At 52.1% G+C, this 16,103-nt stretch overlaps 1 protein-coding gene across 1 annotated transcript; it reads left to right on the top strand.

The window, feature by feature from the left end:
* Window positions 1-5,194: 5,194 nt before the first annotated feature.
* On the top strand, window positions 5,195-15,991 carry pi4kb (phosphatidylinositol 4-kinase, catalytic, beta; the record flags this gene model as incomplete). The annotated part of the gene is made up of 10 exons (XM_071515967.1): window positions 5,195-6,001; window positions 6,383-6,739; window positions 8,106-8,150; window positions 8,916-9,143; window positions 9,966-10,193; window positions 10,633-10,742; window positions 11,171-11,275; window positions 11,815-11,938; window positions 13,987-14,252; window positions 15,859-15,991. Coding segments are annotated over exons 1-10 (2,403 nt in total), but the record flags the coding sequence as incomplete, so codon positions are not given.
* Between the last annotated feature and the right edge of the window lie 112 nt (window positions 15,992-16,103).

The raw sequence follows: 16,103 nt of genomic DNA, 5'->3' as shown, positions 1-16,103 counted from the left end.
GTCACGCCAAACGCGTCAAAAAGTCTGTCAGTTTAATCTGTCCTTCTTCATACCTAGCAGAACATATCTTAACACATTTTAAGAATTATTAGCAGACATTCTTCAATTCGGCGAGACACGGTACACGCGAAACACTTATTCTAATAAAATATCAACTTTTAGAGCTGGTTCTCTGTTAAAACGTCCACGAAAACACACCGCGGGGCGGCAGCGAACCGGGTGAACCGATTCTAAAAGTTGATATTTTACTGACATAAAGTGCAGCTTGGTGGAATATCTACACGCCGAATTTACCAGAACACTATAATAACTCGAAGAACATTTGCCGATACGCAAGGATGTATTAACCTGCTTGTTAAAGTAGATGTTTGAGTAGAATCTGACGTGACGAGAGTCTCTTTAAAACACGGGCTTTAGTTTCAAGGCTGCCACACCGGTCGCCTGTTTATAAAATATTAAATTAGTTACATGAGGAATTTAACGTAATCTGTTATTTAATTATCACTTTTAGTATTGGCAAGGACACAAACTTTTATATTGTATGTGTTATTATGAAGCCTGTGGTACAAAGAGGGGTTTAAGTTTTAGATGTATTCAGGCAGTGGACGGACAGCTAAACCCAGGCTGCTCTCAGTAAGCTCGGATGAGATGAGAAGACTTTCATCCATGGAGGAGAGAAGCTGGACATAACGGAACATTTCACAACCGACAAACTCTTCTCAGGTACGACCGACCGGTTCCTACTGACGGTCTGTCTGCTGTAAACAGACGGGACCGGAGCGGACACCCGGCTCACACTGACTTGTAACGCTGATGCTAACGTTAGCTTAGCTTGCGATCAAACAAACAGCTGAGCTAAGTTAGCAACAGTTGGCCTTCTAGCTAGCTGATGCTAATACTAACTGTTTGAATCAGACTGGAGTAAACGGCTGGACACGGAGCCAGGCTAGCTGCAGGACAGAGTCAGAGCAGCGGTGCGGTGAAGCTAGCTGCCCGTCAGGGGGATTTATAGACAGACGCCACGAAGCTCCGAAGCTAACTATCTCACGATGCTAATCTGTAGCTGTAGCTGTAGCTAGTCTAGTTAGCTGTGGTGCTACATGAGTGTGTCTGATTCAGTTTGCTCAGTCAGTCCTGCAGCTAGCTGTCTGTCTGTCTGTCTGCTGTCTGTCTGCCTGTCTGTCTGCTGTCTGTCTGTCTGTCTGTCTGTTCCCCTCACGCTGTGTGGAGCTCAGGTTCCGCAGCTACACAGCGCTGCTGCTAGTTCAGTTGATGCTAACTTGATGTTAACTAGCATAAAGTTAGCACAGTTGGCTAACCAGCAGCAGCAGCGGTGCTGAGGGTGAGGGGCGGCGGGCGGTGTCCATCCAGCCCGATCTGTCCCGCTCTGTTCTGGGTAACACACACACACACACACACACACACACACACACACACACACACACACACACACACACACACACACACAGGCCTGAAGCTGTGTCATTGTGATGGGGAGACACAGAGGCTTTTGTTATCTGGCCAGGCCATGTGCTGTCTGTCTCTTTCTGTCTGTCTGCCTGTCTCTCTCTCTCTCTCTCTCTCTCTGTCTCTCTCTTTCTCTGCCTGTCTCTCTCTCTCTGTCTGTCTCTTTCTCTGCCTCTCTCTCTCTCTCTCTCTCTCTCTCTCTCTTCTCTCTCTCTCTCTCTCTCTCTCTCTCTCTCTCTCTCTCTCTCTCTCTCTCTCTCTCTCTGCCTCTCTCTCTCTCTCTCTCTCTCTCTCTCTCTCTCTCTCTGCCTGTCTCTCTCTCTCTCTCTGTCTGTCTCTTTCTCTGCCTGTCTCTCTCTCTCTCTCTGTCTGTCTCTCTCCCTGCCTGTCTCTCTCTCTCTGTCTGTCTCTCTCCCTGTCTGTCAGGAGGAAGCAGCTTCCTCTTCCTCCTGCAGTCCGGCTGTGTTCCTGCTGCTCAGCTGTCTTGGACAGTTGGAGTTACTATATATTGTGTAACGTCCGTGGCCACACACACACACACACACACACACACACACACACACACACACACACACACACACACACACTGTAATGTGAAGTTTCATCTCTGTGTGATTTCATGCCACTTTGCCTTCTGGCTGTAAACTCTTTTAAAAGTCAGTGTGGATCTGTCTGTGAGCTTCTCTGTTTCCCTTCCTGTTTTCCTTCATCTGTTCCTCTTCTCTTCACCCCCCCCCTCCAGGTTTAAGTCAATAGGCTCAGTGTCCCAGCCAGTGTCCTAGTGTCCCTGTCTCAGTCTCAGTGTCTCAGTCCCAGTCTCTCAGTGTCCCAGTCTCAGTGTCTGTGTCTCTGTGTCCCAGTGTCTCAGTCTCTCAGTGTCTCAGTCCCAGTGTCCCAGTGTCTCAGTCCCAGTGTCTCAGTGTCTCAGTCTCTCAGTGTCTCAGTCCCAGTGTCTCAGTCTCAGTGTCCCAGTGTCTCAGTCCCAGTGTCTCAGTCTCCCAGTGTCCCAGTGTCTCAGTGTCTCAGTCTCCCAGTGTCCCAGTGTCTCAGTGTCTCAGTCTCCCAGTGTCTCTGTCTCAGTCTCCCAGTGTCTCAGTCTGTCAGTGTCCCAGTGTCTCAGTCCCAGTGTCTCAGTGTCCCAGTGTCTCAGTCTTCCAGTATCCCAGTGTCCCAGTGTCTCAGTCTCCCAGTGTCCCAGTGTCTCAGTTTCAGTGTCCCAGTGTCTCAGTGTCCCAGTGTCCCAGTGTCCCAGTGTCCCAGTGTCCCAGTGTCCCAGTGTCTCAGTCTCAGTGTCCCAGTGTCTCAGTTTCAGTCCCAGTGTCCCAGTGTCACAGTTTCAGTGTCCCAGTGTCCCAGTGTCTCAGTATCAGTGTCCCAGTGTCTCAGTTTCAGTGTCCCAGTGTCTCAGTGTCCCAGTGTCTCAGTTTCAGTGTCCCAGTGTCTCAGTTTCAGTCTCAGTGTCCCAGTGTCTCAGTTTCAGTGTCCCAGTGTCTCAGTGTCCCAGTGTTCCAGTGTCTCAGTATCAGTGTCCCAGTGTCTCAGTTTCAGTGTCCCAGTGTCTCAGTTTCAGTCTCAGTGTCCCAGTGTCCCAGTGTCTCAGTTTCAGTGTCCCAGTGTTCCAGTGTCTCAGTATCAGTGTCCCAGTGTCTCAGTTTCAGTGTCCCAGTGTCTCAGTGTCCCAGTATCTCAGTTTCAGTGTCCCAGTGTTTCAGTGTCCCAGTGTCTCAGTTTCAATGTCCCAGCGTCTCAGTTTCAGTGTCCCAGTGTCTCAGTTTCAGTGTCCCATTGTTCCAGTGTCTCAGTTTCAGTGTCCCAGTGTCTCAGTTTCAGTGTCCCAGTTTCAGTGTCCCAGTGTTTCAGTGTCCCAGTGTCTCAGTTTCAGTGTCCCAGTGTCCCAGTGTCTCAGTGTCCCAGTGTTTCAGTGTCCCAGTGTCTCAGTTTCAGTGTTCCAGTGTCTCAGTGTCTCAATTTCAGTGTCCCAGTGTCTCAGTGTCTCAATTTCAGTGTCCCAGTGTCTCAGTGTCCCAGTGTCTCAGTTTCAGTGTCCCAGTGTCTCAGTGTCCCAGTGTCTCAGTTTCAGTGTCCCAGCGTCTAAGTTTCAGTGTCCCAGTGTCCCAGTGTCCCAGTGTCTCAGTGTCCCAGTGTCTCAGTGTCCCATTGTTTCAGTGTCTCAGTGTCCCAGTGTCTCAGTTTCAGTGTCCCAGTGTCTCAGTTTCAGTGTCCCAGTGTCCCAGTGTCCCAGTGTTTCAGTGTCCCAGTGTCTCAGTTTCAGTGTCCCAGTGTTTCAGTGTCTCAGTGTCTCAATTTCAGTGTCCCAGTGTCTCAGTGTCTCAATTTCAGTGTCCCAGTGTCTCAGTTTCAGTGTCCCAGTGTCTCAGTTTCAGTGTCCCAGTGTTTCAGTGTCCCAGTGTCTCAGTTTCAGTGTCCCAGTGTCTCAGTTTCAGTGTCCCAGTGTTTCAGTGTCCCAGTGTCTGTTTCAGTGTCCCAGTGTCTCAGTTTCAGTGTCCCAGTGTCTCAGTGTCCCAGTGTCTCAGTTTCAGTGTCCCAGTGTCTCAGTTTCAGTGTCCCAGTGTTTCAGTGTCCCAGTGTCTCAGTTTCAGTGTCCCAGTGTCTCAGTTTCAGTGTCCCAGTGTTTCAGTGTCCCAGTGTCTCAGTTTCAGTGTCCCAGCGTCTCAGTTTCAGTGTCCCATTGTTTCAGTGTCCCAGTGTCTCAGTTTCAGTGTCCCAGTGTCTCAGTGTCCCAGTGTCCCAGTGTCCCAGTGTCTCAGTGTCCCAGTGTCCCAGTGTCTCAGTGTCCCAGTGTTTCAGTGTCCCAGTGTCTCAGTTTCAGTGTCCCAGTGTCTCAGTGTCCCAGTGTCTCAGTTTCAGTGTCCCAGTGTCTCAGTTTCAGTGTCCCAGTGTTTCAGTGTCCCAGTGTCTCAGTTTCAATGTCCCAGTGTCTCAGTTTCAGTGTTTCAGTGTCCCAGTGTCTCAGTTTCAGTGTCCCATTGTTTCAGTGTCTCAGTGTCCCAGTGTCTCAGTGTCCCAGTGTCTCAGTTTCAGTGTCCCAGTGTCTCAGTTTCAGTGTCCCAGTGTCTCAGTGTCCCAATTTCAGTGTCTCAGTGTCCCAGTGTCTCAGTGTTGTGATAATCTGCTCAGTGGGATTAACGGCCTGTCTGTCTGCATGACATGACAGAGCTGAGGGAGGGGGGGGGGGGGGGCTGTCTGTCTGTCTCAGACTGTCTGTCTGTCTGTCTGTCTGTCTGTTGGGTCTTGTGATCTGCTGACTGATCCAACATGGAGGATCCTCACAGTGCAACTGCTGCTGAATTCAATTAATGAGAAAAAGATAAAAACTAGCAGAGCACTCAGAGAGCGTAGACCTCCACCAAGGCCACTCGCTTGTTTGTGAGTCAGATCCGGATCCGCTCCAAAATCTAATGGGTTCTTCCTTGGTCCATGCTGCACCCTTCCACCAAGTTTCATGAAAATCAGGCCAGTAGGTTTTCTGTAATCCTGCTGACAAACAAACAAACTAAACTCTGAAACAGTTAAATGAGACGAGCATCAGTTTGATGAATGTGAGTTTCTGTATGTTAGCAGATATCTGTAGATATTGATATCAGGATTATTGATGGTTCAGGTTCTGCAGTGTTGAGCTGACTCAGCAGATCAGACCGGTCCTCTGACTCCGCCTCTTCTCTCTCTGTGTGTTTCAGCGGAGGCGGGCCGGAGCGTTACAGCGGCCATGATGGAGGACACCGAACCGGATCTGTCTCCCCCCCGCTCCCCCTCCCCCTCCCCCTCCCCTTCCCCCTCCCCCTCCATCTCCATCACCTCCTCCCCCTCTCTGTCCCTCCCCTCCACCCCTTCCTCCGGCCCCCCCCGGCCCGTCCGGACGCCCAGCCCGGGCCTCGCCCCCCCTCCCTCCACGCCGCCGCTGGGTGTCATCAGCGAGGGCGAGGGAGCGGGCGAGGGGGGGGGCGAGGTGGCGGGCGAGGGGGGGGGCGAGGGAGCGGGCGAGGGGGCGGGCGAGCTCGGCCTGCTCATCGACGCCGAGGTGGCGCGGCGGGCTTGTCAGGAGGTCCTGCAGAAGGTCAAGCTGCGGCAGACGGACGGCGAGGCCGACGGGGCGGAGCCCGACCCCGAGCCTGACGCCGCCCCCGCCCCCGCCCCCGCCCCTGCCGCCGCCGCCCCCGCCCCCGCGGTCGCTCCCCCCGCCGCCGGCCTCGACCCCGGGGTCAAACCGCCCAAGATCCACGGGGAGGACGACCCCGAGGGCCCCGCCCCCGGCTCGGTGAAGAGCGCCCGGCGGCGGCAGCGGCACAACCCCTCCAAACAGTCGTGGCTGCTCCGCCTGTTCGAGTCCAAGCTGTTCGACGTTTCCATGGCGATCTCCTACCTGCACAACTCCAAGGAGCCGGGCGTCCAGGCGTACATCGGGAACCGGCTGTTCAGCTTCAGACACGAAGACGTCGACTTCTACCTGCCACAGCTGCTCAACATGTACATCCACATGGACGAAGACGTGGGGGACGCCATCAAGCCATACGTGGTGAGGGGGGGGGGGGGGGGTCTGCCTGTCTGTCTGCCTGTCTGTCTGTCTGTCTCTCTTCAACATTCAATACACACGCATCGAAGTGTAAAACAAGAAGTGCCTAGCTTCATGACAAAAAGAAAAAACGTGAACATAGTGCGGTTGTGGCGGTTGCTTGTCTATAGAGCAGTACTGCAGTACTATAGAGCAGTACTGCAGTACTGCAGTACTGCAGTACTGTACTGCGGTCATGTGACAGCCCTACTCAGAGGTTCAGTATTTGTTTGTTGACAGGACAGAGCAGTGTGTCCTGCTGTCCCGTGTCTCTGTGGGGAAACAGTGTGTCCTGACTGTGTTGTTGTTGTTGTTGTTGTTGTTGTTGTTGTTGTTGTGGTCCAGGTGCACCGCTGCAGGCAGAGCATCTGGTTCTCCCTGCAGTGCGCCTGGCTCCTGGGAGCCTACTCCTCCGACATGCACATCTCCACTCAGCGTCACTCTCGCGGCACCAAGCTGAGGAAGCTCATCCTGTCCGACGAGCTGAAGCCGTCGGGCCCCCGCGCCCGCCGGGACCCCCCCGCCCTGACGGCCTTCTGCCCCGCCCCCCCCGCCGGCCCCGGGGCCCCGGGCGAGCACGGCCTCTCGCCCTCCAAACGCACCCACCAGCGCTCCAAGTCGGACGCCACCGTGAGCATCAGCCTGAGCAGCAACCTGAAGAGAACCGCCAGCAACCCCAAGGTGGAGAGCAGCCAGGACGAGGTACTGCACCCACACCTGGACCTGATCCAGATCACACCACACCCACGCCTGGACCTGATCCAGATCACACCCACACCTGGACCTGATCCAGATCACACCCACACCTGGACCTGATCCAGATCACACTAACACCTGGACCTGATCCAGATCACACCCACACCTGGACCTGATCCAGATCACACCCACACCTGGACCTGATCCAGATCAAACTAACACCTGGACCTGATCCAGATCACACTAAGCCCTGGACCTGATCCAGATCACACCACACCCACACCTGGACCTGATCCAGATCACACTAACACCTGGACCTGATCCAGATCACACCCACACCTGGACCTGATCCAGATCACACCCACACCTGGACCTGATCCAGATCACACCACACCCACGCCTGGACCTGATCTAGATCAGACCAACACACTGGACCCTGTACCAAACAAAGATGTTTTCTTCAGTCTGTAGAGTGTGATGTGTAGGCCAGGACATCTCTGCAGCACCACAAGATTTACTTTAAAATGCTATTTTGACACATTTCACCTTTAACAAATATTGCGCCTCCTGAGATTTGAAAATTGCAGTCGGCCATATTGCGATTTCCATAAAATTTTGAGTAATTGTTCGGCCCTAATTTAGATCAAACCAACACACTGCACTCACTGAACATTCATTAATAATTCAGGTCAGTCAGTCATCTGTCACTTCCTCAGTTGGCCTCTAGAGGGCGTCTACTGTGAGATGCAGTGCTTCCATACAGAGGCACAGGATCAAAAGTTGGTCAGTGTTTAGAAATGGATCTAAATGGATCTCTGATGCTCCTGATGGGAGGACGTGTCACATCCTGTCTGTCATGTGACCAGCAGACAGACTGGACGTGTCACATCCTGTCTGTCATGTGACCAGCAGACAGACTGGACGTGTCACATCCTGTCTGTCATGTGACCAGACAGGTCACACATCCTGTCTGTCATGTGACCAGCAGACAGACTGAGCCTCCTGCTGTGAACCTGAACCTTCCTCCCTCTGCTCTGCTGTTAGTAACAGGATGGAGACAGAAACTGATCACTCTTCTTCTTCTTCTTCTTCTTCTTCTCTACAGACTTTAGCAGTAGGTGATGTTATTTTTGTGGTAGGGAAGGCAGGTTTATTCCTGCAGCTCTTATCAACACAAGCTGTTAGGTCACTTAACTGTCACAGTGCTTCAGTCAGCTGAATTGAACTGAACACGCCCTGTGGGTCTGAACAGGATCTGTGCTTGTTTAAATCTATAAACCAACACACTGTATAGTAATATATATGCATATTAATGTTATTGACCCCTGACCCCTGACCCCTGACCCCTGACCCCTGACCCCGACCCCTCCAGGACAGCAGCTCCAGCTCGGACAGTCCGCAGTTTGAGGCTGGTCCCGTAAGTTTACCGGCTTCCTGTTCTGACGCTCTTCCATGGTGCATTCTGGGAAACGATGTCTGTTTGGAGGCTCTGGGTTGTGGTTCACTTTCCGGCGTGAAGTCCGAGGCGTGCGGCTCAATAAAACAATAAATAGATTATAGATCATAAACCATGGATCTCTCTCCTCGAGCTGCCTGTCTGCGGACTTCACTGTGACTTCGTTGATCTCAGTCCTTGTTTTGTTTTGTTCTGTGTGGACCAATCAGAAGCCGCAGGCTCTGGGTGACATCAATCAATCAAGACTCAATGAACGGGACAGAAAGATGAAACTGATTTGCATTGGGTCAAAATCTGTCTCCTTCATCACATCGTCTTCCCTCTCAGCTCAGTTCAGTCTGGTTTCATGAGTTCAGTTTGTTTCTGAAGGTGAAGTTTGTCCTCAGACCTCCAGACCTCCAGACCTCCAGACCTCCACACCTCCACTGATCCTGTCTGGTGAGACTGAGGCTGGGCGATGGACTGGATCACTGCATACTGCCACTCTTACCTCAATAAGTGATATGATAATTTGTTTATTTTTCTAACCCAGGTGTAGAAATGCTAAATTCACCAGCATCCATATAAACAGTCTATCTTCAGTTTGTCGCCCAGCTCCAGCTCACTAAACTAAACCTGCTAACATCTGATCTGATCCTGCAGACACTGGACCTGCTAACAGTCACACTGCTCTTCCTCCTCCTCCTCCTCCCCCCCCCCCCCCCGGTGTTGTGGTGTGTGTTGCAGCCGGTGCGTCTGACTCCTCAGAGGGAGTTCATGAAGTCTCTGATGGGCATCGGGAAGCGTCTGGCCACCCTGCCCACCAAGGAGCAGAAGACCCAGCGGCTGATCTCAGAGCTGTCGCTGCTCAACCACAAGCTGCCGGCCCGGGTCTGGCTGCCCACCGCCGCCTTCGACCACCATGTGGTCCGGGTGCCACACACACAGGCTGTGGTGCTCAACTCCAAAGACAAGGTGCACACACACACACACACACACACACACACACACACACACACACACACACACACACACACAGGCTGTGTTGGCTGGTATTATGTCTCACTCTTATTCTCTGCTCTGAACTGGGATCAGTTCAGAGTAACAGGAAGCTTCTCTCCCTCACCTCCAGAACAGCTGACTCAGACCTGCTGTGAGACACAGAGGAGGAACAGACGGTTTGGGAGAAAAAAAACGTTTAAATTTAAGGAAGGAGGTTCAGGTTTCAGAGCGTTACTGGGATTAGTAACTGTAATGTGATTACTGAATCTCTTACACTACTGGTACTGAAAAAAGTAATCAGATTACTGTAACTAGAGCTGCAACGATTAATCGATTAGTTGTCAACTATCAAATTAATCGCCAACTATTTTGATAATGGATTAATGGGTTTGAGTATTTTTTAAGAAAAATAAGTCAAAATTCTCTGCTTCCAGCTTCTTAAATGTGAATATTTTCTGGTTTCTTTCCTCCTCTATGACAGTAAACTGAATATCTTTGGGTTGTGGACAAAACAAGACATTTGAGGACGTCATCTTGGGCTTTGGGAAACACTGATCCACATTTTCACCATTTTCTCACATTTTATAGATCAAACAACTAATCGATTAATCGAGAAAATAATCGACAGATTAATCCACATTGATAATAAAGGTTAGGTGCAGCTCTACTCAACACTGTGAAGGTGGAGATGTTCCTCCTCAGCTTCAGGTGGATGTTCCTCTGGAGGGAGAACCTCCAGAGGAAGACAGGTTCCTCAGCTGTGAGTCAGTTCTTGAGCGGGTTCTCTCTCTGCAGGCTCCCTATCTGATCTACGTGGAGGTTCTGGAGTGCGAGAACTTCGAGACGTCCAGCGTTCCCGTCCGGATCCCGGAGAACCGGATCCGGAGCACCCGGTCCGTGGAGAACCTTCCGGACTGCGGCATGACGGCGGAGCAGCGGGCCGGGAGCTTCTCCACCGTCCCGAACTACGACAACGACGACGAGGCCTGGTCCGTGGACGACATCGGGGAGCTGCAGGTCGAGGTGGGGGCAACTTCCCGGGCAACTTCCCGGGCAACTTCCGGGGCAACGCCGATGGGCAACGTGGACGCGGTCGGCTCAGTCGCTGCCGGTCACACGGGAACGTCTCGGTTGCTTGGAAAAATCAAAATAGATTCTTGAAACATTTGGTTTTATTGCCTGAAAACTCTAAGAAACATTTCAGCTGATTTTCTGCCTTTAATGCAACAAAACATCTGATGACATGTTTCAGCCTGTGGTTCACTGGGTTCCTGTTGCCCATTTAGATTGCCCAGAAAGTTTCTCTGTCCTGACTCTGTCTTTCTGTCTCTGTCTGTCTTGTCTCTGTCTGTCTCTGTCTGTCTTGTCTCTGTCTGTCTCTGTCTGTCTGTCTGTCTGTCTGTCTGTCTGTCCTTCTCTGTCTGTCTGTCTGTCTGTCCTGACTCTGTCTGTCTCTGTCCAGCTTCCAGAGGTTCACACCAACAGTTGTGACAACATCAGTCAGTTCTCGGTGGACAGCATCACCAGTCTGGAGAGCAAAGAGCCTGTCTTCATCGCTGCTGGAGACATCAGGTCTACACACACACACACACACACACACACACACACACACACACACACACACACACACACACACACACACACACACACACACACACACACACACACACACACACTACAAAACATGTTAACACTCTGCAGCCCCTCTTATCATTCCTTATTACAGCTGAACACAAAATCACTGATAGTTTGTGTGTGTGTCTTGTCTGTGTGTGTGTGTGTGTCTTGTCTCTGTGTGTGTGTGTGTGTGTGTGTGTGTGTCTTGTCTCTGTGTGTGTGTGTGTCTTGTCTCTGTGTGTGTGTGTGTGTGTGTGTGTGTGTGTGTGTCTTGTCTCTGTGTGTGTGTGTGTGTGTGTGTGTGTGTCTTGTCTCTGTGTGTGTGTGTGTGTGTGTATGTGTGTGTGTGTGTCTTGTCTCTGTGTGTGTGTGTGTGTGGCCAGGCGGCGTCTCTCGGAGCAGCTGGCTCAGACTCCCACCACCTTCAAGAGAGATCCTGAGGATCCATCAGCCGTCGCCCTGAAGGAGCCCTGGGAGGAGAAGGTCCGGTAGGTGGAGACACACACACACACACACACACACACACACACACACACACACACACACACACACACACACACACACACACACACAGAGACAAGACACACACACACACACACAGAGACAAGACACACACACACACACACACACACACACACACAGACACACAGACACACACACACACACACACACACACAGAGACAAGACACACACACACACACACACACACACACACACAGACACACACACACACACACATATTATTATTTTATTACACACTCTCATGTTATTTTTAATTAGATTACAGCTCGTTACTCATCTTTGTTCAGCTGGAAGATGAACATAATTTTTGCATTTTTCTGGCTGAGTGAATATTCCATTCTCAAATACATTTTTGCAGACAAACTCCTAAAATAATCCTTGTTTCCTGAGTTATGGCTGTTGTGTTTTCAGGTTTTATTCCCTCGTTATCCGTGTTCTTAATGAGCGGTTCTCCCGCGGTTCTCCCGTATGTTCCGCGGCTCTGAGTTCCTGTGTTCTCCCGCAGGCGGATCAGAGAAGGTTCTCCGTACGGTCACATGCCCACCTGGAGGCTGCTGTCCGTCATCGTGAAGTGTGGAGACGACCTGAGGCAGGAGCTGCTGGCCTTCCAGGTGCTGCAGCAGCTGCAGGTGAGACCGGACTGATCCTGACACCTGAAGGTACAGGTCTTCACGGGTCTACCCGGACCCTAGGACCCGAGACCCGACCCGGGACCCGTACGGGTTCGGGTCCACGGTTTATTACGGTCAATCGGAACCGGGTCGGGTCCCGTTCTATTACCGCGGGTCCCGGGTCTGTTTGTCATTATGTGTAAAACCCAAGTGGATCGGAGCTGACCCGTGATCAGCTCCGATCGCGTGACGAGACGAGAAACACACGGAAGCGCCGTGTAACGTGACGATCAGGCTGACCTGGGATCAGATCACAAGAGCGAAACTAAGGTGAAAAAAAACGTTGAGCGGCGCCAGCGAGTCGGAGCGGAGGAAAGGATCAAGATGGAAACCTTCTTCACTGAGGGGGAAAATAATCTATAAACTATTGTTTTAATCCATTTAACATGCAGGTTCATTTTAGTTGTAGCTTCTCAGCTGCTGGATCCATGATGGAGTCTCACTGCCACCTACTGGACAAACTGTAGAACGGCACAACTTGGCAAGTCGGAAACTTGCTGTTATTTTGATCTCCTTTTGTTAGGCACCATATGTTGTATCTGACATGGGGGGGGGGGGGGGGGACTTCTGCTCTTCTACAGATTCTTCACTTCAACAGTTCTTCAGCAGAAATGAATCCATGTCTGCTTCTCTGTAATAAGACTCTCCTGACATCATCAACACTTTATATTTATGATGACATTCTAGTTATTAAATCTAACTAAACCTATTTGTCCTTAATGACTTCTCATGTACTTTTCACATGTTACATGTTAACAAATAACTGACAGTTTGTATGAACTTTTATGACCCGCCTCTTTTATCTGATTGGCTGAGCGACCAAAATGTGACATTGACGAGCGGACCTGCTGTTTGGCTTTGGACCAGAAGATGGAAGGAGAGACAGGGAGGAGAGACAGGGAAGAGAGACAGGGAGGAGAGACAGGGAGGAGAGACAGGGAGGAGAGACAGGGAGCAGAGACAGGGAGGAGAGCAGCAGAGGAACACGCAGCGTTCCACACGGCGTGCGGTGGGTTCAGAGGGCGGTCCTATAGGAACCGGTGCCATAGTGGTTTCTGTACCCAGCCCTGCTGGCACACGGCTAAAACACGCTAAACACACACTGCTGTTCATACTGGGATTGTACTTTGTTTTCTAGGAGTTTCTGTCATGGTAGAAAAACTGAAAGAAATCCATTAGTAATGTTTCCTCTCCTCTTTCTTCCTCTCCTTTCCTCCTCTCCTCTCTCCTCTCCTCTCTCTCCTCTCTCCTCTCCTCTCCTCTCCTTTCCTCCTCTCCTCTCTCTCTTCTCCTCCTCTCCCCTCTCCTCTCCTCTTCTCCTCTCCTCTCTCTCCTCTCTTCTCCTCCTCTCCCCTCTCCTCTCCTCTCCTCTTCTCCTTCCTCCTCTCTCTCCTCTCTTCTCCTCCTCTCCCCTCTCCTCTCCTCCTCTCCTCTCCTCTCCTCTCCTCTCCTCCTCTCTCTCTCTTCCTCTCCTCTCCTCTCCTCTCTTCTCCTCCTCTCCCCTCTCCTCTCCTCTTCTCCTCTCCTCTCTCTCTCTTTCTCTTCCTCTCCTCTCCTCTCTCTCTTCTCCTCCTCTCCCCTCTCCTCTCCTCTTCTCCTCTTCCTCTCCTCTCTCTCCTCTCTTCTCCTCCTCTCCCCTCTCCTCTCCTCCTCTCCTCTCCTCTCCTCCTCTCTCTCTCTTCCTCTCCTCTCCCCTCTCCTCTCCTCCTCTCTCCTCTCTCCTCCTCTCTCCTCTCCTCCTCTCCTCTCTCCTCCTCTCCTCTCTCCTCCTCTCTCCTCTCCTCCTCTCCTCTCTCTCTTCTCCTCTCCTCCTCTCCTCCTCTCTCCTCTCTCCTCCTCTCTCCTCTCCTCCTCTCTCCTCCTCTCCTCTCTCCTCCTCTCTCCTCTCCTCTCCTCCTCTCCTCTCCTCTCCTCTCTCCTCTCCTCTCCTCCTCTCTCTCTCTTCCTCTCCTCTCTCTCTCTCCTCTCTCTTCCTCTCCTCTCCTCCCCCCCCCCCCCCCCTCCAGTCTATCTGGGAGCAGGAGCGTGTTCCTCTGTGGATCAAGCCCTATAAGATCCTGGTGTTGTCCTCAGACAGTGGGATGATAGAGCCGGTGGTGAATGCCGTGTCGATCCACCAGGTGAAGAAGAACAGCCAGCTGTCCCTGCTGGACTACCTGCTGCAGGAACACGGCAGCCAGACCACCGAGGCTTTCCTCTGTGCCCAGCGCTGCTTCGTCCAGAGCTGTGCGGGGTACAGCCTGATCTGCTACCTGCTGCAGGTCAAGGACCGGTGAGACTCTGACCCTCTGCACACACACCCAGACCCACACCCAGAACCAGACCCACACACACACCCACACCCACACACAGACCCACACAGACCCAGAACCAGACCCACACACACACCCAGACCCACACCCAGACCCAGACCCACACCCAGACCCACACACACACCCAGACCCACACCCAGACCCAGACCCACACCCAGACCCACACACACACCCAGAACCACACCCAGACCCAGACCCACACCCAGACCCACACACAGACCCACACAGACCCACACAGACCCAGAACCAGACCCAGACCCACACACACACCCAGACCCACACACAGACCCACACAGACCCAGAACCACACCCAGACCCACACACACACCCAGACCCACACACAGACCCACACAGACCCAGAACCAGACCCAGACCCACACACACACCCAGACCCACACACAGACCCTCACAGACCCTCACAGACCCACACAGACCCAGACCCACACCCAGACCCACACACACACCCAGACCCACACCCAGACCCACACACACACCCAGACCCAGACCCACACACACACCCAGACCCAGACCCACACCCAGACCCCAACACAGACCCAGAACCACACCCAGACCCACACACACACCCACACCCAGACCCACACCCAGACCCACACACACACCCAGACCCACACACAGACCCACACACACACCCACACCCAGACCCAGAACCAGACCCACACACACACCCAGACCCACACACAGACCCACACAGACCCAGAACCAGACCCAGACCCAGACCCACACACACACCCAGACCCAGACCCACACCCACACCCAGACCCAGGCTCACTGGCCCAGCTGCTCCAGACTAGTCCAGTCTGTGACTGGCAGTGTGGGGAAAGTTACTTTGAAACTAACTGGTTACAATAGTAACTAGTTACTTTACTAAGTCTTTATTAAAAGTAACTCAGAGTACTTTCATGTTACTCACTTTAAAATGCTTTTTAAAACACGTCTTCTGCTGATGTCATCACTAGAGTATAGAAATCATCACTAAGTAACAATCTGCTGTTAGAAAAGAAAACATCAAGGTTCTTTCAGTCAGCTGGTCCAGGTTCTTTCAGTCAGCTGGTCCAGGTTCTTTCAGTCAGCTGGTCCAGGTTCTTTCAGTCAGCCGGTCCAGGTTCTTCAGTCAGCCGGTCCAGGTTGTTTCAGTCAGCCGGTCCAGGTTCTTCAGTCAGCCGGTCCAGGTTGTTTCAGTCAGCCGGTCCAGGTTCTTTCAGTCAGCCGGTCCAGGTTCTTTCAGTCAGCCGGTCCAGGTTCTTTCAGTCAGCTGGTCCAGGTTCTTTCAGTCAGCCGGTCCAGGTTCTTCAGTCAGCTGGTCCAGGTTCTTTCAGTCAGCTGGTCCAGGTTCTTCAGTCAGCTGGTCCAGGTGTCTGGATGGACTGAAGCTAACAGTAATGTTGTGACTCTTCTCCTCTTCATCAGTCTGAACCTCCAGCCCCACACCGCAGGCTGCTGTGATAACATCATGTAGCACAATACTTTCATTTTTTATAAATCAGCACAAACTTTTTTAATTTCTTCCTGACCTTTGACCCCCCACCCCCCACCCCACCCATCCAGGCACAACGGGAACATCCTATTGGACGCCGAGGGCCACATCATCCACATTGACTTCGGTTTCATCCTGTCCAGCTCGCCCAAGAACCTCGGCTTCGAGACCTCCGCCTTCAAACTCACCGCAGAGTTTGTGGATGTGAGTTTGTTTTCTCCTCCAGGCGGTGCCAGGTGGGAGGGGTCAGCCACACAGGACAGCATAACCAGTACCAGAATGGTTAGCCAATCACAGAGAAGTGTGTGAAGGCTAA

Source organism: Centroberyx affinis, unplaced genomic scaffold (assembly GCF_046629955.1).
Source record: "Centroberyx affinis isolate AG114_WGS23_722 - 3 ecotype Tasmania unplaced genomic scaffold, CSIRO-AGI_Caff_v1 ptg000386l_1, whole genome shotgun sequence".
NCBI lineage: Eukaryota > Metazoa > Chordata > Actinopteri > Beryciformes > Berycidae > Centroberyx > Centroberyx affinis.
The sequence above is the reverse complement of the archived record's forward strand: the minus strand, read 5'-3'. Positions and strand labels throughout refer to the sequence as shown.